The 24,143-nt window shown below is 43.6% G+C and overlaps 1 protein-coding gene across 1 annotated transcript in view; it reads left to right on the top strand.

Moving 5' to 3' along the window:
• Positions 1–24,143, top strand: part of cngk (cyclic nucleotide-gated potassium channel) — a 153,001-nt gene that overhangs the window by 60,968 nt on the left and 67,890 nt on the right. The window contains exons 15-18 of the mRNA XM_077224760.1: positions 238–351; positions 15,325–15,488; positions 15,685–15,827; positions 15,931–16,040. Of these exons, the coding sequence (XP_077080875.1) occupies positions 238–351; positions 15,325–15,488; positions 15,685–15,827; positions 15,931–16,040 (531 nt within the window). The remainder of the gene's footprint in view (positions 1–237; positions 352–15,324; positions 15,489–15,684; positions 15,828–15,930; positions 16,041–24,143) is intronic.

Raw genomic sequence — 24,143 nt, 5'->3', positions numbered from 1 at the left:
CGTGTTTTTGACTTATCCTGAATCACTACGGTACACCTGTAGTAAATTGTTAATATTCAGACAATATCAGACCGGTCAGGTTCTCACTGTACCACATGCGTGACTCATCATAGATCCGGCTACAATGTTCGTCCACAAGACGCATGCAGTTTGTTTATTAACCGCTAGAGCAGCAAAAGTTACGGACTGCAGCTATAAGGTTTGAAATGTTTTGTCTAATATCAATGTCAATTTTAGCGTTTTTCAGTGAAGGATCGGTTGCCCGTTACTTTGCAGTTGATGGCATGACTAACATTTTTGCTGCATTTGACATACTGGTGAATCTTCGCACTGGCGTGTTTACAGAAGATGGTAATGTTTAATGTACATGTTCATTTTTGTAATGAATGCTCATTTAAAATACAGGTATGAAAACTCCTCACCTTTCGGCGAAATTCACCGTTTTAAATTGTTAAAACCAAAATGGGTCACCTACGGGATTTGTGTAGGTCTGATGAGAAAATATTCGCGGGGGAAGGGGGGGTTTCGTGGCTAGCATTTATCTGCTATATCTCAATAGTTACCAGAAACTTTGCAGCTTTAAAAAAACAATCATCATTCCTAATGCCGAAGCCTGACAGCCAATCCGAGTCAGAGTAGGGCAGAATCGTTTTCAAAGTCTTTTACACCGCGAGTCTGACAACTGGACACACTGCCGAACAAAGAACTGCACGTCGGAAAGCAAGCCTGAGGTAAGTTAGCTTACAATGTTAACTGTCCTATCAGATACAGACAGTGATGTTGCCAATGTCATTATTTAACCCACTGATATTAACCAATAATGTTACCTAAGTTAATTGTTCATTTATGAACCGAGTAGCAGCAACCTGGATGTAATATAGGCTAACGTCAACAACAGGATAAAACGTGTCGGTATCTTTGTCTTGTTGCACGTTATCTATACAACATGTAAGCTAATGAAAGCAGGAGCAAGCTCTTATCATCTAGCTTTTGTAGAAATGAGCCTGACCTCCGTTTTACATACGATGCTAATAAATGATGCCTTCTAGTCATGACCAGAAAGATGCAGATTTTAATTTAATAATTGTATTGTACGGTATTGGTCCGAATATAAGACTTTTTTACCCTCATAATATGTCTGAAATGGCACTCATCATAGCCGCGTGCACGCCAAGCAGAAATGCGCTCCAGATACTGTTGTGTGCGTGCCCGGAGCAGAAATGCTCCCTTGCGTGGACGGTTTAAGCCTGCGGATACGGTTCTGTGGCTTGTATTACGTACACGCACCTGATTTGTATGTGCGCTATTTTGGTATTATAATATATTATTGTGTATTAATATATATATATATATATATATATATATATATATAAAGGCAAGTATTTACACAAAACACACAGCATGCCATAATACAATATTATATTATAATATTGTATTATGGTATGCTGTGTTTTTTGTGTAAATACTTGCCTCAACACATTAAAATGGCCCCCATATTTTATATGTTTTATGTGTTATATTTTCTATTCATTCTTTGTGCAGCACTTTGGTAACCTTGATTTTCAAATTGTGCTATGTATATAAGGTTGATTGGATTGAATTTTTTGCTGCCGTATCCTTCTCACATTTTTGACCCCTGACCAGTTTTCATGCCCGAAAATATCTTAGTAAATTGTTTATTCAAAAATCTGTTTAATAACATGTTTTCTATAAATTCTATATCAAGATTATCAATTGGTCTCAACATATTTAGTTCCCTAAGCTTAGAAATTTTTTTTTTTGTGTAATGAAAAGTTTTTGTTTTAAATTGCACTAATCGTACGTGTCCACTAGTAAACAACTCTGATTTACGGCATTAACGTTACACGTTTAATCAATTCCAAAACTGTCTTTACATCACTTTAAACTGTCATAGTAGCAGAAAGTGAATCGTAGGGAATTCAAAACTGTGTAAATAAACATGAAATTCTCCTAAACCAATGCTTTAGGATATATCAGGGGTCAGCAACCTTTTTGTTATGAAGTGCCATTTTTAAGTTTCCGAGTTAATTACTGTGCCGGCTTATTTTTTGACATGCTTGCAGAGAAAGGCTTATCAAAACAAAGTTACTGGGTTGTCACTTTTCACGTTCCCTTTCAAGGGAACTCGTGATGCGTCAATGACGCTTTGGGAATGTTTCCAGTGTGAATGCGTCTGATGCATCCATGTCAACTAGTCCAATGGAAGGAATGAACGTCACGGGCGGGTGACGTCATGACCAGGAAAGGATAAGAGCACATCCGGTGCAACCGGCATTAGCTTCTGTTGCCTCAGCAAGCGATCTGTGTCAAACTGTCTGTTATATTTACTGTTATCTGTCTGATATATACACTGTGGTGAAACAATTGCACAATCTCTGTTCTCCCTGCTCGCGTTATTTAACGAATGGGGACACACATGAGATCATGGAAAAAGCCTTACTCATCTTGTCTTTCAGCCCCCAAGTTCATGTATATTCAGATATTAGGGAGTTAAGAGAGTATGGCTATGGGGCAATACCCAGGGTAGAACAAACGCTTACAAGCTATCTGTCTCCTGGTTCAGTATCGTCCCTGAAGGCCTCGGCTTCTCTCACTAAACTATTAAAGAAAACTATTTTTAATATAGTGGGAAAATCATATGGTTGTGGGTCTAGTACGAGTCTGCTTGCACACTATAACACTGCTACAAGCATATCAGGCTGACCTGCTGGGGTATTTGGACAGAAGTGAGGGACAGTTTGGCCGATGGGTTCGAGAACTTCGTCGGGCCACAGATTTTACAGTCAGAGGCGTTAAAAAAAATCTCTCCCTCGCTATGTCCAACCCCCTGGGGCTGCTGGGCATGAGCAGCTCCAGCCTTCTAGTTTCTCATACGCAACACAGCAGCCAAAGCCTTCAAAGCAGAAGCCGGATCCGAGGACCGTTCTTCACGCTGAGAAGGCTTCGGCTCAAAAGAAAACGTCTTGGCGCCACCTGCGTCAGACCGGTGAGGGCAGCCCCAACCGGGATGGAATGGTGTACACCTCATTATACGGTGCCCGTTCCATCTCGGTGCCCTCAGGGGACCGTTTTGCCAACCCCGCCACCCTTGGCTTCGGGGCACAGCGGTCCCCAGCGAGCTTCTGGCGCAGCGTCAACTCGACATTGCGTCAGACTCGTGCCCTCTGAGGGGGGTTCGAAAACAGTCAGTTCGGGTAGTTCCTGCCAGTATGCTTCAGGTCCCTGAACTGGCTGTCTCAACTACACCAGAGACCAGCCTCGAGGGGCTGGTTCCCTTGGTAGATTTTTCGGCAGCGCGGAAGCTACTGCCAAATATATCTCTATGGGTCCTGCAGTTAGTAGTAAGAGGCAGATTCCAATTTGGTTCTCGTCCTCCAGGCTACAATATCGTGTTGCTCACGTTAGTGCATCCCAAGCAGGCTCTGATAATGGAGCAAGAGGTAAAGGCCCTGTTATCAAAGAAAGCTATAGAGCAGATGTATTCACCCGACATTGTATCGGGTCTTTACAGTCTTTACCTCATTGTTCCAAAAAAGGATGGGGAACTGCGTCACATACTAGATCTTCGTCTGTTTGAGTGTTCGGTGTTGGAACTCAAGTCCAAGATGCTGACACTCAAACAGATTGTGACTCAAATCAGATCCGAGGACTGGTCTGTCACGTAGGGCTGCTCGATTATGGAAAAAATCATAATCATGATTAATTTGGTCAGTATTGAAATCACGATTATGTAACACAATTATTTCACATGACTTTGGGAACGTGTTGTATTTATTAAAAGACACCTTTAAACAATTCTTAAAAAAATCGAAATTTGAACATTTATTGTACTTTTTGAACTTTTAAACCAACTTGCAAACTCACAAGTAGTGAAAAAGGTGACATGTTTTTTGACAAGTAATTTGTTGTAGGGGGTCACCAGGGCGTTATTTACCTTTATAAAGGACAATTTATTAAACCTTACTAAATATATGTTTTATGTCAAATTCTTACATTTGATCAAGTTCAGTTTTAATAAAAAGGGCTGTTATCAATTAAATTAATTTACACTGCAAAATTACAACTGTAAAAATATTATGAGATTATTGTTTAAACAAATAATAAAATTAAAAATGAAATCAATGAAACCTTTAAACAATAAATCAATAGGTGGCGACAAGTGACCGTCTTAATAAATGAATCATTGTGTCATTCATTAAAATGATTCGTTTAAAATAATGAATCATTGAGTAACAAAACACAGCGCTTAGTGTTGCTTTTCTTTTGTAACTATTTTCGCCTGTGAAATAGAACAAACCCAGTCAATATTGCGTCTAAAATGTAAGTTAATACATATAAAATAGGCTACTTGTTTATTAAACTATAAATTCAATGTAACATTTGTAATCGTGATATTATAGAACAGCCCTTTGTCGTGTTATTTACTTAACTATATCATATATTATTAATTTAAAAAAAAACTTTTGTCTAAAACTTTTTTTCTACCTCAGTATGTTTATTCTGTGAGTTTTTGTGTGAGCTGTTAGGCTGATTTGTTTTGATTTCTCTACTAATGTCTCTCTCACAAATAGACAGGCAACGTGGTGACCAGAAACTATCTCGTGTTTCGATCGGTCGGGCAAGTAAAACTCTCTTTCACTTGTAACTTAAAAATCCCCTTTTCCCGGACAAGCAGACAAGTGTTAATGTCGCTCCCTGTGTTCATTCTAGATTTGTTTCGTGCTGTAAAGCGGAACAGATGATCAGGTCATGTGCTTTTGCACTGAGGTGCTACAGTGATCGAGCAGAAAGAGATCGCAACAGCTCGAGAGACGTCTATGGTCTCACTCCAGTCTATATTAAATTAGCCAATTGTTATTGTGAAGTTTATTGTACTTGCAATTTATGACTGTATAGGCAGAGAGAGTTTATGGCCTCGGGAGGGGCGGATGTGCGCGTGCGCATGCGATTTTGGAGATCGTTGGGAGCCGAAATTGAAATCGAAATTCGATTAATTGCACAGCCCTACTGTCACGATAGATCTGAAAGACGCATACTTCCATATCTCGATCCTCAGGATGTTCCTGAGGTTTTCTTTCAGGGGCAAAGAACACCAGTATCAGGCACTTCCTTTCAGTCTAGCTCTTTCACCCCGCACATTCACGAAGTGCATAGATGCAGCTCTGGCCCCGCCCCGGCTGCAGTGCATACGCATTTTGAATTAGACGACTGGCTGATTCTAGCGGACTCAGAACAGTTAGCGGTTCGGCATCGACATGTCTTCCTTGCTTATATGTGAAGGTTGGGGTTGAGGCTCAATGCCAAGAAGAGTGTGCTTTCTCCAGTACAGAGGACCACTTTTCTTGGAGTGGTCTGGGACTCAGTCACGATGCGAGCCGTTCTGTCGCCTGCTCGTGTAGCTGTTATCCTTATTGCCAGAAAAAAGCTAAAGCTAGGCCAGTCACACACTGTGAAACAGTTCGAGAGACTGTTAGGCCTCAGGGCAGCAGCGTCCATTGTGATACCCCTTGGCCTGCTGTACGTGAGACCTTTGCCGTGGTGGCTCAGGACCAGAGGGTTCTCCCTGAGGGGAAACCCACTCTGTATGATCAAGAACACGCGACAGTATCCCCGCGCCTTGGTTATATGGAGGAAACACTGGTTCTTATCCCTGGTTCCGGTGTTGGGAGCTCTTTGCCATCGAGTTGCTATCTCGACAGATGCTTCCCCCACCAGCTGGGGGAGCGGTATTGGAAGGCCGCTCAGCTCAGGGCTTGTGGAGGAGTCATCATCTCTCTTGGCACATGAATTGCTCTGCCTCCAGGAGTTCTGGAGTTAATCCACCAGGATGGAATAAGCCTATTGTTAGTAGCACCACCCTGGCCGAGACGATTTTTGTTTGCAGACCAAATTCTTCTCATCGACGGCTCTCCCTTGGAGATCCCAATCAGGAGAGACCTTCTGTCTCATGCAGGGGATGAAATAATGCAACCCCGGCAGGGGATTTGGAAACTGTTGGTTTGGCCTCTGTGGGGGCCCAACTCATAGAGGGTGGTCTCTCAACCGAGGTTGTTGAGACCATTCTAAGCTCCAGACCTGCTACAAGGAAACTATATTCACTATTTGGAGAGTTTTTCACTTCTTGGTGTTAACAGCGTCAGTGGAATCCGGTTAACTGTTCAGTAAACACAGTATTCGAGTTTCTGCAAGAACGCTTTGTATCAGGTCTATGTCCTTCCACGCTTAAGGTATACGTGGCGGCCATTGTGGCTTTCCACGCCCTGGTGGGTGGTACATTTTTGGGTCAAGACCTCCTGATCACTCGTTTCCTTCGTGGCACTTTGAGGCTGAGGCCTTCGACTTGCACTAGGGTGCCGGCTTGGGACCTTGCAATAGTTCTAGAAGGCCTATCTGGGGCTCCCTTCGAGCCCTTAGGGTTTGGTCTCAGAGAAGTTTCTTTCTTTTAAGACTATTTTCTGCCAGCTATTTCGTCCCTCTAAGAGTGGGAGACCTTAAGGCCCTTTCGGTCCCCACCTGCCTTGAGTGCACCGGTAATGGCCAAGGCATTCTTACCCCAAACATGGATATGTTCCTAAGGTGCCTACCAGTGCGAGCACTGGACACTTATGTTCATCGGACTTCTCCGTGGAGAAAATCCAACCTATTGATCAAATAGATAGTCAAGACTATTCTTCTTGCTTGTGAGTCCTCTGGCCAACCATTTGGTGGTCAGGGCTCATTCCACTAGGAGTATGGCTTCTAAGCTTTATTATCTGGAATTCTCTCCAAAACGTTTGAGATTCGGCGGGCTGGTCCTTACCGCTCGCATTCATCAGATTTTATAGCCTGGACCTGGACGCTGCCCGAAGGTCTCAGGTGCTTAGTGCTTAGTGTAGTGATGACAACAGGCTGACACTCAGGCATTTGAAAGTTTGGCGATTTGGGTATTCTTGTTCCCAAAGCGTCATCGACGCATCGCGAGTTCCCTCGAAAGGGAACGTCTCAGGTTACAACTGTAGCCATAGTTCCCTGAGAAAGGGAACGAGACGATGCGTCGCCCTGCCATACTTCCTGGATCCCTGTGATCGACTTGCTTCGGCAATTTTCGAAGCTAATGCCGGTTACACCGGATGTGCTCTTATCCTTTCCTGGTCATGACGTCGTCCGCCCGTGACGTACATTCCATCCATTGGACTAGTTGACATGGATGCTTCAGGCGCATTCACGCTGGAAGCGTTCCCAAAGCGTCATCAACGCATCGTCTCGTTCCCTTTCTCAGGGAACTATGGTTACAGTCGTAACCTGAAACGTTTTCTGGGTTGGTAGATGCAAGGGGGGCCCGATTATAGCACTTAAACATGGAAAAAGTCAGATCTTCATGATATGTCACCTTTAAAATATTCATAATGGACATTGGTTAACATATATGACAAATATTTCTGAAGCAATTTTTCATAATTTTTTTCAAAGTCCTTTAGTTTGTATGTTTTCATGTTTAAATTAGACTTTGAAGAACAGATTTTCAATGGGCCTAGACCTGGTCATCCGTTTTAACTGATCAGATAGCCATCCGTTTTGTTAAAACTGTTCCATTTACACTTGGCAACATATTTGTCTCCGCAAAACGAATATAAATCTAATCTTCAATTCCCGCACTATATGCAAATTTAATGGAGTTCATATCAAAAAAGCAAGATATGAGCTACATTTTATTTATCATCAGCCAATTTCAAGATCAAAGACCGCAACTGGCGAGAGAGAGAGAGAGAGAGAGAGAGAGGCATCAGCATTGTTAAGATAATTGACTGTTTTTAATGAAGAGGACTGTTTTGAGCCTCAGAATGTGGCGCTGAACTTTTAGTTCCCTTTCAGTCGATAACGTCAGACGTAGTCGACGGTCGACTGAATTGGGATCTCCCTAGAGAGCCTATCCTCTTCGAGTACTATTGAACGAGCCAATGTAATTGGCGTGCGTGATTCGCATCACACACTCCGCCCCCGCGGCGCGGGTATAAATACGGAAGTGGATGCACGCACTAGTTGCCTTTCGCTTCGGAGCCGATCGTTTGATGTCTCTGAGAGTGCTGTTGTCTACAACGAGCGAGTGTGTCGGTGTTCTTCAGGAAGACTCTCCCAGTGCTGGTGTTCTACAGCGCGAGTGCAGCGGTGATCGCGAGCTTTGAGCTCTCAACTGCTGTTTTAACAGCAACAAATTTCTAAATGTTTGTGTGTGTTGATGGCTGGTTAGAGGGCGGAAAAGTGAGTGCTTCACTGTTTCAGTTCTCTGTTCAGTGTTGCCGCGGTCATTCCCCTGTGTGCTCCGGCACTGGTGACGGTCCTATTTTCTGAAAGAGCAACACGGGTGCGTTTGCGTCTTTTTCAAGATGTCATTCCGCCCGTGCACTTCTGGGTGCGGTCGTTCCCTGTCTCTCTCTGATGGTCACAACTGTTGTGTCACGTGTTTGGGCTTACAGCACGCTGAGACAGCTTTTCTGGACAGCTCATGTTTTCACTGTGGGAACATGACTGTCGCAGTGTTGAGGGCGAGACTCGCCTTCGTTCGCGGAGAGCGAGTCCCCATTACCATGCCCCACCCTCGGGTGCTGTGTGGGATGGGTGACCGGAGGATAGTGTTGGATGTTCCGCCCGGTAACCATTCTCTGTGGGCTCCTCACTCCTCCCTTCCACTGCAACCACTGGAGCCTCCTGTGTTGTCTGCTGGTCCATCTGTAATGGGTGGGCCAGCGGTTTCACTCGGGGCTCCCCTGGAGGACAGGACGCCGATTGCAGCATCGGAGGGTGAGCTGACTTCTAGAGATGATGACTCGGCTGCATTGTCTCCCTCCGGGAGTTCAATGTTGCCCGAGCCGGATCCAGAATTATCAGCTATGCTGAAACGGGCCGCCGAGGCTGCCGGGCTCGAGTGGAACCTCCACCGTGTCCCGTTCAGTCTCGGTTGGAATCTGGAGTTTGGTATCTTGGGGCGGGCCGCGCTGGTTCTCAGCTGGCCGCCCCAGTGCCTTTCTTTCCCGAAATGCATGGAGAGCTTATCAGGTGGTGAACAGCATCTTTCTCTGCCAGAAACTGCCTGAATAGCTTTTCCCCCTCATTACCCTTGATGGAGGAACGGTGAAGGGTTGCGAGGTGTCCCTCCATTGGAGCGGTCTGTCGACACAGGTGCACCTGTGTCCGGCGGCCGCTGCCTTTTGGGGGGATCCTCGTCTCCCCCTAAGGCCTGTGAGTTTTCGTCCGTTCCGACGGGCAGAGCTTACAAAGCCTGTGGGCAAGCCGCTTCCTCTTGCGTGCCATGGCGTTGCTGCAGGCTAGGGCACCCATGGCATGCACGAGGGTAATCCAGACCGTGCGCTCATAGGTGAGCACAGAACTGCATCCGACCTCACCCTCCGGGGCATGAGTGTCGTAGCGTGCGTGATCGGTCTGGCGATGTCCACCTTGGTGGTCCAGTTACGCCTTTGTTGGCTCAGCCTGGTTGGTATGGCGAATGCGGACAAGGTTCGGTTCCTGGTCTCCCCAATTTCCCAGGTTGGGCTGGTCGGCGAGGCGGTGGAGAACTGCATCCAACAGTTCTCTGCCGCTCAAGCGCAGACGGAGGTCATCCAGCAGAACCTGCCCCGGTGGCCAGCTGCTGCCTCCACCCGCCGCCGGTGGCAGCTCCTCCGCCTGCTCGTCGCCGTGGGCGTTCCCCGGCCGCCGCTCCTGCTTGCCCTCCGCAGCAGCCTCCACCCAGGCCTCAGCATGGAGCCGGCCGCAGTAGAGACGCCCAGCCTGCTCCAGGCGCTGCCAAGCCAGGTGGCAAGCGACAGCGAAAGCATTCCGGAGCGGGCCTCCCAGGAATGGATGAGATGCTCTTGGAGTGGCACGATCACTCCCTTCCCCCGGGTGAGGGCCGGGTGGAGCCTTTGTTTGTGTGTGTGTCTGTTCCGCCGCTGGCTCCCTGAAAAAAAAAAAAAAGCGGAGCAAGCGGTACCCACACTTCAAAGAGAGAGCAATTTCATCTGTTCCTGGGTCCCAGGAGGGCCAGTCTGGCGGGTGTGATCCTGTATAGCCTTACACCCTCAGCTCCCCCTTGGTCGCCAGCAGGCAGCTTGGTGCGTTCGAGGACCCGGTCTTCCGCCTTCTCACGCGCCCCCTGCCGCTTGTGGAGACAGGTAAGTGTTGCACGGCACACTAACACCACTCTCTCTACTTTGCTGCCCCACCTCAGGCTCGGCTACCCCGCTCAAGTCAGTGATAGTCATCACATTAGGTGTTGAGCAGACGTGCTCCCCTTAAAATTCATGGATATTCATCACACCGAGTGTTGAGCAGTGCTCCTGACTTGGGCGTGCTTATCTTATCCTGCTGGCGAAGGATTTGATATAGCCGCTCCTCCAGCCGGTACGAAGGCCAGTTGTAAACTCGTTCTTCGTGCTACTAGGTGGTGGGTCGTGACCATCTTGGCCCAAGATCAGTCTGCAGCTCCGACCTGAAAGACATGTGCTTAAAAACAGATCTCTACCTTCCGCACCGCAGGCCATCCTCTGGGTTGCGTGTAAGGGTGGAGTATCAGTACAGTGTCCTTCCCTTCGAGTGCTCCAGAGCCCGTTGGGTCTTCAGGTCAACTGGAAGAGAGTAATCTCGCCCACAGGCTTAGTATCTCTTTTTCAGTTTTGGAGATGGACTCGGTCTAACACGTCTCTCCAATGAGAATGTGTTCAGCTGGTGTTTGAAGTGAGAAAAGGTCCCACTGAAAGAACTTTCAGAGGCTCCTGGGGTATATGGTAGTTGCAGCCATTGGCTACCTCCATATGTGACCGCCTCAGCACTAGCTTCATGATCGAGTCCCGAGGTGACCGTGGCAGAGCAGCTCACCCTGTGTGACTATAGTTCATCCCGGTCTGCTGCCGAACCCTCTTCAACAGAGGGGCCATGTACAAAGGGCGTGTTTTAACGGCGGCCTGGGCGACCCTTGACTACACGGGCATTCGTGCCTCGAGTTGTTAGACATTGCCATTGCGCAAGCTTCCCTTACATGTCACAACTCACCCGTCACCTCCTCCTTGGAGTCAGAAGCTTGTGAGGACGCTTTGTTCCACTCTTCCCGCTCTACTCAATCGTGCCGCCATCGAGCCTCACGACAGTTATAGCAAAGGCAAGTGGAGACTCCATCCCCTGGGTCCAGCTGGGTCATGACCATTCCGGGGCCGCTCAGTTGCCCCTCCGGTTTCGTCTTCCTGCCAGTGTTTGTATAAACCGAGTGGACTACCTTGGACAAACACTGGCTCTCAGCTGCCCCAGGTGCCCGCAGAAATGCGTTTAACCCCAGTGAGCCTTCTAAAAGCGACTGCGACTCATGGTCGCCTTGCGCCTGCTCAAGTCAGTGAAATTATCACACTTCATGTTGAGCAGAAACGCTCCTGAAACTCAGTGTAGTTCATCGCACTCAGGTGTTGAGCAGCAATGCTCCTGTAGCTCAGTGAGTTCATCACACTCAGGTGTTGAGCAGAAATGCTCCTGTAGCTCAGTGAATTCATCACACGCAGTGCTGAGCAGAAATACTCCTGGTGCTCAGTGAAGTTCTTCGCACTCAAGTGTTGAGCAGAAATGCTCCTGAAGCTCAGTGAGTTTATCACACTCAGGTGTTGAGCAGGAATGCTCCTGAAGCTCAGTGAACTAATCACACTCAAGTGCTGAGCAGAAAATGCTCCTGAAGCCCAGTGATCTTCACATGTTGTGTTGAGCAATGCTCCTGTCTTTTTGCGCCCGTCGCTCGCACCTACGTGCCAAGTCAGGAGAGGAGCAGGTCTTCATAGTTTCCCCTTATTGGCCCAACTAGACCTGGTTCCCATCAACAGCCTTCCTGACTTCCCCTGAGAACTCTTTCAGGGACGGGGCACGGTGGCACCCGCGTTCTTCTCTCGGAGATTCCGGGCGGTCTTACATCTGAACGCGGAGGTTCAGGTGGCTATCACAGGGACATGTGATAGTTACCATCACTTCTGCGAGCACCCCCTAGAAATGGGTAGCGTGCTTACGCCTTTAGAAGTGAGTGCGTCTTCTCTCCAGAGCAGATCCTGAAAACCTTCGATCACTTCAGTGCTCTCTTTCTGCAAAATGGGTTGGAGTAGGCTGTTTTCCTTCACCCTCAAAATGATGTTACCTCGGTGTTTAAACGACGCTCATCGTGTTGCAGAAGTGTGCAGAAGCACGTTTTGACCGTCAGGTTCCTGAGGAGCAAGGTCTTGTAAATCCTTGCGTCCCTCTTTATCCTCTTGGGCCTTGTCCTGGTGCTACTGCACTGCAGAGACCGCCCCTGAGCCACTGCAGGCAGTGAGTTAAAAATTCTGTTATATCAGTTCTCCTGCTCGCGTGGTCTCTACTAGAGGGTAGGGACTTGCTCTCTTTCGTTCAGCGTATTGTTCCTTGAGTCCGGGCCTGCTAACTCTCACAAGCTGAGACCCCGGCTCGGATTGTGCCCAAGGTTCCTACCTCTCCTGTAATAGGAGCAGGTGGTGAGCCTGCAAGCGCTGCCCTTGAGGAGGCAGATCCAGCCCTGGCTTCTCTGTCCGTTCGCTTGGATGTGTACAGAATGCAAGCCATAGACCTCAGACCAGCTCTACAAATATCTGTTGGAACTCAGCAGAGAGGGAAGGCTGTTTCCATGCAAAGTTGCACTTAGTGCTTGCCTTCATTTCGGTGAAAATCCGAGATGCAACATGTCCACTTAGGTGTGGAGCTCCTCTATGATGAGTGTAAAGTGCTCCGCCTGGGCGTTGACGATATGCTTTGCTAAACAGATTCTAGAGTTGGGGGCTGGACGACACCTAGTTGAACCGCTGTTCCCGTGGGCTCCCTTCTCATGAAGCCAGTTTCACCGTGAGCCCGGTTCAAGTGTCGGCTTGCTGCGCCATTCCCCTCCTATGGACTGGATACGTGCGCCTTTCTACTCCAGTTGAGTTCCCTTAAAATTGAACCCTGTTGAGTTCCTCCACACCCCTCCGACGTCGGACGTGCGGAACGTCTGGTGTTAGGCCTACCACTCGTAAGCAGTGTGGAACCTGTGTTAGGCTGGGTCCATATGTTGCGGTCCCTACGGCGACCCCATATGTGTATTCTTCCACGATATGGCTCCCTGCGGCGAGCCCGTGTCTTCCCTCGGCAGAGTCTCTCTGCCGTCACTGTCCGGTGTGTCTCCCCCGTCTTAGGCTGGAGCTACCCCAGTGACATTTCATATGTTAGACTGCCCGGTTTCCTCCCAGTTCATATGTGTATTCTCCACGTTACTTCCCTCTGGGTTGGATGGGGCTTCCGCAACGTCCCTTCCTTCCAATGTACGGGGAACGCTTTCCCAGTGGTCCTGTAGGAACAGCAGTGACTTCCCTGGCCTAAGCACTGTCCTTCCCCGCCTTAAATTTGCGGGGGCATCAGGAGCCTTTGGTTTAGGCACTGGAAGGTGGCAGCGTTAGTGGCGTGTTCAAAGGGTGATCCCAATTCAGTCGACCGTCGACTACGTCTGACGTTATCGACTGAAAGGGAACGTCCTGGTTGCGTATGCAACCCACCGTTCCCTGAAGGAGGAACTACCGCTGGACCACCGCTGACCCCGGGTTACTCTCGGCTCCTCAGCGAAAAGCAACTAGTGCGTGCATCCACTTCCGTATTTATACCCGCGCCATGGGGGCGCAGTGTGTGATGCGAATCATGCACGCCAATTACATTGGCTCGTTCAATAGTACTCGAAGAGGATAGGCTCTCTAGCGAGATCCCAATTCAGTCGACCGTCGACTACATCCTCCGTTCCCTCCTTCAGGGAACGGTGGGTTGCATACGCAACCAGGACGTTTTATTTGTGGCAGTTCGTGCGTTGGTTTGTTGACGAGATGCTCAGCTTCTCTGACATATCTGGCTACTGGGAGTCATTATAACACGCTCTCGCATTATTAGTTTTTACCAATTTAGGAGGAGTACAATTTACATTTTGTCCAGTTTCATCTGGAATGCGAAAAAAAGCCCTGAAAACACATGAAGTGACCAGGTACACATGAACAGCGTTTCCAGATGCATCACAGTAATTTTGATGTGTGTGGAATGTTTAAAAAGGAGTTTATATACTTGGTTGAAAATCTCAGAAATTTAAAGCATTAAGCATTAACCATTTACAGCGGAACAAGCTTTAAGCTGTCATTCAGTAACTTGTGTTCACGTAATGCGCAGGTCGCGGTAATGGTTAATCAGAGCTGTGCACTTTCATTGACTTGTGCAGTTTAATTCTCACACATTCATTGTATGTATATACTCTTCTCTTAATATAACATGCTGTGTTGCTATTAGGAATAATTGCCTCTAAATGTAGATCTGTATGCAGGTGGGAGGTACTTTATCTTAATGAAATACTTAACACTTCTCTCACTTTTCCTTACTTCCCAGCAATTACCCCTCCCGTACCATAGGTTGTCGACCCCGGGTATATAAAAGAGCCTTTTTTTGCATCACCAAGAAGTTGAGAAACGCCTAACTATGTAAATGCAGGATAATTTTTCTTGTCTCTAGAAAAAAGAGGGACCTTTGTTTCCTGTGTTGTTTGTGTTTTGGAGAACAACACACAATTTAATCTCATTTTATTTCATTTTTTTATTTCATTTTTCTAGTTAATATTTAACTGAAATAAAACTGCCTTGCATTGTGTAGGCTATTGCACAACAAAAATAGACCATACACTAGACCAGGGTTTCCCAAATGGGGGTTCGTGAGTTGATGAAAGCTAATATTTAATTAAATATTTCACAAAATAAAATCACATACAATTTAAGAAATAATTATTATTGATATCATTAAGATTAAAAAAAAAAAAGTATCTGTATTTTAGCGAAATAATAAAGTTTGGTATTGCCCATACTGATGATCCGACTGTCCGTGGGCGGGGATACAAAAAATAAAGCTTTCTCGATCCAGGTAACATTGTTAATTGACATATACTACCAAAATTGTAACAATGCAAATTTTGAGACACCCAAGTGTACAGCCCTAAACTCAACTGACTCATGTTTCTCACGTTTGCTAATCCAACCACAGTTACAATGACAGCATCCAAAACACATTTGAATATATTGGCAATGCACATTTATCCCCGCTTACTCTGCACCAGTGGACAGAAAAAGCAAGTGCTTTACAGTTGTTGGCTGGTGGTTATCTATAACAGACATTTTATAATTTAAAATCACTATTATAGGAAAATGAAATCTGAAAGATTAAATTTAATATATTAATTAGTTACAATGTTATTGTTTGATGCCTAAAACTTCCTTCTTCTTTCTTGTTCTCCAGGACTCGTAACAGATTTTGCAGTAATATTTCAAGTATATCGAAGGTCTTGGGACTTGTATTATGATGCCATTGCAGTTTTACCCTTAGAATTTCTGTATTTTGCTTTCGGCGGTACAGAACACTTGAGAATTTTAGGCCTAGTCAATCTGATTCTGATTCACAAGGTATTTTAGATATTTTTATGTACAGTATTTATTTAAAAAATGTTTGGGTGATATGTTGTAATACTAATTATAAAAAGTAAAATTGCAGAGCCTTAAAGTTGACTTTATCTTTGTAGAACTAGCGTATGGACTAACTGGAGTTCAGATAGGTAGTTGAGTTCTTATCCTGATCATGTCAATTGTATTGTGGTTACAGGTTTATAAGCATTTCAAACAAAATGAACAAGACATCTATAAAAACGTATATGAACAAAGGATAGCAAAATGCCTCTTCCTCTTGATTTTCTATGTGCATTTTTGCGCTGGCTTATTGTACGTGTTAGCATGCCATGAAGAAAGGTAAGTGTGTTTTATTACAGTGCTAGCCTAGAAAAAAAATCTATATTTTTAGAATTATTTTATAGAAATTCAGTTTTATTCAAACCTTTTATTAATTTTTAAGATGTGAGGAGGAATCATGGGCATGGAATGCTGGACTTAAACCTACTCAGTCCAAATTCGATCATTATATAGTTGCAGCATATTGGACAACTACGACTATCACAGGTGTTGGTAAGTACCATTAATATATATGTCTTTGTTTGTATGTGCCATTCTGCTGAATTGCTTCAAACTCAAAGTAAGAAAAAAAATTTCCACCAAAATTTTGACCATAAATTTGAGGTACACGTATGTAGTAAAAAGTACAGTCAATTTTTATATTGTATTTTTAGACTGTTCTACAGTCTATGTTTGTTTCATGTGGAAAAAACTAACCTCCAAATAAAAATTATTGTAAATTATTTATAATAAAACTTTACTTTAGCTTTCATTGTAATAAATGTGACCAGTCACGGAAACTAGGGACACAAGTCGGTTCTGGGGCATTTTGAGTTATTCATAGATTCTGAGAGTGTAATATCCAAGCTTTCCAACGATGTGTAACATGTGGAAATCTGATAATATTTGGAGAAGTTGTGGCCATTTTAAAGTAGGCACTTAAAAAAGCTCAAAGAGGAGAAAACGAGCTAAAGATTGTGCAGTTCTCACCTGTCTCTGCTGCTGGGGGTGACAATAGGGCTCATTTACATCTCATTTAGATAAGCCATACCCCCTGTAAAGCTCCTCCATGTGCTTTACAGCTTTTTTTACACTTCGAATGAGTGCACTTCTGCCGCACTAGGCGAAAAACAATTGTGCTGCCCCTCTATTTGCAACGTACCAGCAACAACACACAAAGACCAATAATGCCATATAGCCTGCATATAACGCGAAACCAGCAACAACACATAAAGACCAATATGCCATATACATATAACGCAAAACCAGCAACAACACAAAAAGACCAATATGCCATATAGCCTGCATATAACGCAAAACCAGCAACAACACACAAAGGCCAATATGCCATATACATACAGTATAACGCAAAACCAGCAACAACACACAAAGACCAATATGCCATATACATATAACGCAAAACCAACAACAACAAACAAAGACCAATAAGCCATAGGCCTACATATAGCGCAAATAGTACGCAACGCTCGTGTGCCCAAAATGTCAACAATATGAAAGTTTATGTAGGAGGCAAATGCCTGCTGGCATTTTTCTTTAAGCAGTCATTTCTGCAATTTTCCAAATAATCACATTTCACCTCCTCAAATTACTGTTGCAAATCTCTTTACACCACTTTCTTATGTGCGTATACACACACAAATGAAATGTCCGCAAGCACATTATATCATCAGCAGGTTCAGCATCTTAAATAACGACTAAAGAGCAAATGAAGCTTAACTTACATTTCAGAAACACGCACGGCAGGCCTTCATCGCAGCAGCAAAGGTCTTAACTGCATCCTCTATTTCGATTCTCCGTCACATATGAAACAGCCAGCCACCGCTGTCAGCGAGCCGAGCCGCCGTATTGAAGCACTGAGGGCGAGCGCGCTGCGCCCATACCTCCGGTTCAGTTTCCCGAGCCCACGAAGTGCGGCGAAAACATTTTCGGTGTAACTGCCAGACGGTTCATCTCGTCTGCGACAATCTTTGCGGCATCCATCTTCATTGAATTTTGATATCAGAGAGAGCTGGCCAGAGCACAGCATAATAAGTAGCCATGTGGTTGACTTGGAGGGCGGGGGCAAAAGCGCCGGGTTATTCAGTATGGAAATACACACAGACAATGACACGCCACGCCCCTACTGCATGCTAGAATCTCCGAAAACAAGCCGATTTCAACCTCAAAATGTAAGCTTTTAAATATACCAATACTGCTATCTCAAACATGGAGAGGCTTCTTCGTGATTTCAATTAACAGATTCTCCAAAAAATTGAAAATCACCAATTTTGAAAAAAAACTCTTCTTTCTCATTTTGCTCGAAAGTTGTGCTGCCGACTTGTGTCCCTGGTTTCTGTGACGGGTCACAAATGTCATCATATCTGATTACACATATGAATTATTGAAGCGAGAATATTATTTTTTTGAGAACATTTACATTATTAACTTAGTTACTGTCGCTTTTCCAGAATATCAAGAATATTAGGCCTATAAGTCCTGCATCAGTTTAGTCTTCCAAGTATTTTCTAGCTTATAAAAACAAACAAATTTAAAGCACTGACACCGCAAGGCAAACTGCACATTATCTCGTTGTTGTACTGCTCATTTTGTGAAACTGAGGCTGTTCTTTGAAGTCCTGCATTCTTAACGTTCTCCATTACCTAGCGTACGTGGAGTTTGATAAAACAGTCAGTAAAAGTATGGTTGAAAACACTAAACAGATGTGATGTATGACGAGCACTAAGCTCATTCATCTCTGACTCAGCGCCAGCCAAAGCACGAATGCAGATTTTAATTTAACAGTTGATCTTGTGATGCATTGAGTATTTTCATCACACAGGAGTGATTGTACGCTTCAAAGGGTTAATTATCAAATGTAATTTTTTTTGTCCTTTGGAAGCTGCATTCACATTGGGCTCAAAAATCTTAGGGGGCACATGCTAGTACAAGTACTAGTCAGGTTAAATCATTTATTATAAGAGCAGACTGATTGCTTTAAAAGCAGGGAAGAAGTACTTCCAATCATTGTGTTCTTGTGTTAGCAATGGTTACTTCAAAGAAAAACATGCAGCCATCATAACTTTGTATCAAAATGGCCTCTCATGCAAGGAAATAGCTGAAAAGAGTATTACGCCTAAATTAACCATTTACCGGCTCATCAAGGAATCAGAACCAGAAAGAGCTTTATTGCCAAGTGTGCTTGCACACACAAGGAATTTGTTTTGGTACTGAGGCTTCCAGTGCACATATACAAATACAACAAAAAACATAATAATACAAATTATAAGAATAAAAATATACAAATATGAGAATAAAAGTATCACAGTTGGGTTTAGTCAGAATAAACATTTACAGATTATGAACATATTTACAGTGTTTTGAATATTATAAATAAATAAATCTACATATAAATATCACCTATGTTGTAAGTTATTGCACTAAACAGTGGGAGTATTGCACTTAAGGGCATATGCCTTGGGAGGTATGTTAACTGTTCAGAAGGGAAATGGCCTGCGGGAAGAAACTGTTCCTGTGCCGAGATATTCTTGTGGCCAGTGATCTGAGTCTCCGTCTTGACGGTAACAGTTCAAACAGGTGGTGTCCAGGGTGAGTGGAGTCTGTGATGATTTTACCTGCTCTCTTCAGGTAAAAGAAGTCCTCTCTAGTGAAGGAGTTCACTAGTTCACACTTACATACAATTAGAGGGAGTAAGTTTAATACATATTTGGTGTGCTGTCTGGGGGGAGGGCTTCAAGCTCGGAATTCGGTCCGAACCCAGAGTACTCCCCCCGTATGTAAATGGTTAGGACAAGAAGTGTGGAGAACCCAGGTGGAGGGATGCTGCTAAATTGTCAATGAATTGAGGTGAGACAGCTGAGTATATAGCTCTTATCGTTGATTGCTGAGTGCTCTCCACTCGTGTTAATTATCTGCGCGTGCTCCTCCCGAACTTTGTTAATAAAACATAATTTCAAAGAGGGAGATTTAACTGCAGTGAAAAGGCTTATCACTGGGACTGTCTCTTCCTGAGGAGTCATCTATGAAATTGTGTCACCACCAGTGCAGAGCTTGCTTAAAATTGGCAACAGGTGGGTATGAGTTTATCAGTACGCACAGTGAAAGAATTTGCACAGGCAAAGAATTTGCACAGGCAAAGAATTTTGGACAACATCCTGGTGTCAAGAACAGCAGCAAGAAGCCAACTCTCTCTAAGAAAAACATCAAGGAAAGACTGAAATTCTGCAGGAAGTACAAGGATTGGACAGTGGAAGACTGGTGAAGCCCCCTTCCAAGTGTTCAGGATATCTGGAAAATCGATTGTCTGGAGAAGAAAAGGTGATTGCTACCATGAGTCCTTGAGTCGTGACAACAGTGATACATCCTGAGACCATCCATGTGTGGGGTTGATTTTCATCCAATGGAGTGGACTCTCACAATTCTGTCCAAAAACACTGCCAGGAATAAAGAATGGAGTCAAAATATAAAGCCCTGCGAATGATCACTCCATGGACGTCCCTTCCACTTATCATCCTTATCTAGATGTCTTCTGTCAGCAAAGGGCCACTCAACTCCAACCACATAAACCATGGGACTGTGCTATATATAACACCAGTCAGGTGCGCCTTTGCCCAGAGGTAGGATCTAAACCACTGTCCCTGACCCTGTCACATCCTGTACAAAAAACATGGACTGGCAAAGGTATTCACCAAGCTCGTCCTGTGCAGGGCTATAAATGGAAGACCACTTTGTGACCACTCTAAATATTGGGTCATGCCCTATGACCTGGTCAACGCCCCTTCCATATTCCAAGGTTTCATGAACAAGGTTTTCTGGGAGTATCTCCATTCTTATCTACTCCTGGCACCTGACCAAACATCTACATCATCACCTCCATCCTATGATCCTGACAAATCTCTGTTCTTGACAGCCAAAACCTCCCATGCCTTCAACGTTTGAAAGTAGCTTTCACCAGCATTATGATCTTAACCTATCCAGTCCTAGAGTAGATGAATACCTGCGATTGGGTTTACTCTCGATCTGTGTCTGTATGTTTCCTGGGTGATCGTTTACTTCTTTTTCACTTTTACGCGGCATTGTAGAGCTGTTTTGTTATAGCCTCTTTTAGGAGTGGGCGATATGGCAAAAATTTTCAGGACAATCACAGTAGGTATTTAACAGCACCATTCAAATAATAAATTGAACAATCAGATGTAAAAAATACAACACTACATAGACTTCAATGTATAAATTATACATTGATTCTTATTTGAGCTACTGAAGTTCTGAGTGATTTTCTCTTGTTGTTTCATTAACATTAAAGGGATAGTTCACCCAAAAATGAAAATTCTGTCAGTAATTACTCACCCTCATGTTGTTCCAACCCCGTAAGACCTTCGTTTATCTTCGGAACACGAATAAAGATATTTTTGATTAAATCTGAGAGCTGGATCACTCCTCCATAGGCTTCTAAGGGATAGACACTTTTTGTGCGGAAAAAAATGACTTTATTTCAACTATTTGTTTCCTTCTCTGTGGGCCTCGAGTCAGTTCACTAGTGTAATAGCGTAGTGCTTCTGTTGTTATGACGTAGCACTACGCTATCACATTACTTTAACTGACTCGAGGCCCACAGAGAAGGAAATGAATAGTTGAAATAAAGTCGTTATTTTTGTTTGTTTTTGCGCATAAAAAGTATTCTCGTTACTTGATAAACTTAAGATTGAGCCACTGTAGTCACTTGGACTATTTTAACAATATCTTTAATAACTTTTCGGGGCTGGTAAGTGTCAATCCCTTAGAAGCCTATGGAGGAGTGATCCAGCTCTCAGATTTAATCAAAAATATCTTAATTCGTGTTCCGAAGATGAACAAAGGTCTTACGGGGTTGGAACAACATTAGGGAGAGTAAATACTGACATATTTTATTTTTGGTTGAACTATCCCTTTAAGGACTAGCGGCAGCATATAATTATTAGGTTGCTATCATTTTTAGAGCTCATGATCCGACGCCTTTTTTTCACGCGACATGCAAGCGTGTTGGAAGCGTTTCCAGGCAAAATAGAATAGGAAAATATGTTTATATGTTATTTTGTACACGAATACATATTACTAAATTACATTTTGATGGTTGAAAGTCTAGGTTTTGATATAAATTCAGATATAAATATGATTTAAAAATAAATAAATAAATATGTATCAATTTTCAAATATTGCACCTGTCAATACAGAACGAAATAGTCTGTAGTCTATTTTGCTGTCAATACTGCTGACAGTGTCTTTAGGCTTTATATTTATGCTTAACATGAATATAGGGCTTCCACAACTCTCTCCCATATGTCGAACAAGGGTGATCCGTGTCAGCAGCGCCGCGTCAGACACGTTTCTGGTGTGCAAAGACACAGAAAGCGCGACGCAGCCGCCACGCAGCTGACACGTAACAGAAACGCCACGCTCACGCCACGCAACCAGTGTGTCTCCGGCCAACGCCGCGTCCATGCACTTCGTAAATGCAGAACTGTGTATTGATAAGCTTGCCCCTCGAAGGCGTATCTCAAGAATGGCCTGTGATGGGGGGCTATCTGAATGTGAAAGTAGGCCTATGCGTCTTTCAGATCCACAGTGAAACACTGCTATTATGAGGTATCACCATATGTCATCATTATGTTTCCTTTAGATTAGAAGATTATATGATATCAAGGGGAATGTCTATACTTAAAAATCCTGGATGTTGTGACACTGTTTTTGCTTTTAGATCAACAAATAATAACCCAAAATGATTGTCTTGATAATGTCTTGCACAAGACTTTTTTTACCTGTCCTGGACTCGGTCTTGACTCGGACTCGAACCTTTTTGGACTCGGTCTTGTCTTGGACTCGAACCTCTTTGGTCTTGGTCTTGTCTTGGACTCGACTAGTCCTGGTCTTGGACTCGACAAAGGTGGTCTTGACTACAGCCCTAGCTTCAGGTGTATTGGCAAGAACAGCACGCAAATAAAATGTTTAACTGGCAAGGCTTGCATGCAAATTATAAACTTTCATGACTGAGAATAACTGCAGTGTCATGTGAGCGTAACTCTACTGCTGCGTGAACATGATTTGAATGTATGTCACGTTGTACAGTATGTTGGGATGGAGGCACCAGAACGGCAAAACATATAATGCACTGTAGCACGATAGTATCATATTTCTTCAAAATCAGATTGTGAAGACATTTTAATTATTCAAGTTTTGTGTTGTTTTCCGCAGTGACGGAGCATGGCTGCAGGTATGGCAAGCCTCCAGGTGCAGGTGCATATGTAGAAACGAAACGAAAAGCGGACCAGGACCTTATTGCTTTCACATATCGCAAAGAAATCGAACCTCAAACAGTTTCGCAAACAAACTGTACTCAGACCACCTCTGGATGTGGTTTGAGTACAGTTTGCTTTTGAGTCCTTTTAGGGGTCTGAGATCACTTGGTTTATTAGAATATACACACTGAACAGCTCCGAGAGCGTTTGGAGGGCTCAAACAAACTAGGTTTGAAAACATCCTATATGTTGTGTGCACAAAGTAGAAACTTATCAAAACTGTGTACAAAATGGATAACAAATCATTTTAAAGAAACATGCTTAGTTACATGAATTTCTGATGCTCACAGTCAATTCTAAACTATCAGCCATTTCAACTGAAAGATGAAGGTTCTAACTACTATTCTAGTACTATTACTAGTACTATTGTCAACTAGAGGGACCCTGCAGAATAAGAAGTCTTATAACCCTCTGGGGTCCAAGGTGTTTTTGGGGTCCTTGAGATGTTTTGACATGCCCTGACATTTGTGCTTTTTTCAGTTGCTTATAAACATATTAATAGTAAAGGTGTAATTACACTCAATTTAGCACAAACAGGGCTACCATAATATGTGAGCAAAATGTATGTACATGTTTGTATTTTTGAGAGAATATTTTTTATGCATGGTTATTGAAAAAACTAAAACTTAAAGTGTCTGAAATAAGGCCACAAAACACATACTGAATATGTGTCCACAAGACTTTTGACTAATGGGTGTTGTCGCCTAGAATTTTTGCTTCAAAATGATCTGAAAATCATCCTGCCTAATCATTTACACAAAACAATACATTGATTTAAATTTTATAAGACACTTTTTGTTTGGAAAGTCAATATGCATGGAGGCGTGTTCACACCTGAGAAGACAATGACCGCATAATGAGCTGCATAATGAGCCTAAAGCCTTATAAATTGTAACCAATTACAAATAGGTTACAATTACAAAAACAATCACAATTTTAACAATATTTCAAGTGTATTCTTTCTTTGTAAAAAGTATACATTTTATCATACGTATTTCTAAGGTAAGGATTCATTAGTTTGAATATTGGAACAAATACTATAATAACATATTAGTTGATAATTCAATATACCTACTTTATTTTTGACAAAACATCCCATACTATATATTTAACATATGAGCAGAAATTGGCACACAAAAGCTTATTTAATGTGGCAGTAGTATTTTTTTACAGTAGCCTAAATACTTTATAATCTATCCAAAACTAATAAATGAAATCTTGTCTAAACATTCATATTTAGTCTGTAACATATAATGTTTATGATATA

Source organism: Siphateles boraxobius, unplaced genomic scaffold (genome assembly GCF_051911475.1).
Source record: "Siphateles boraxobius isolate OS27281-9 unplaced genomic scaffold, OSU_SipBor_1 92, whole genome shotgun sequence".
Taxonomy (NCBI): Eukaryota; Metazoa; Chordata; class Actinopteri; order Cypriniformes; family Leuciscidae; genus Siphateles; species Siphateles boraxobius.
Note: the sequence above shows the minus strand (reverse complement) of the source record. Positions and strands in the feature narration are given on the sequence as shown.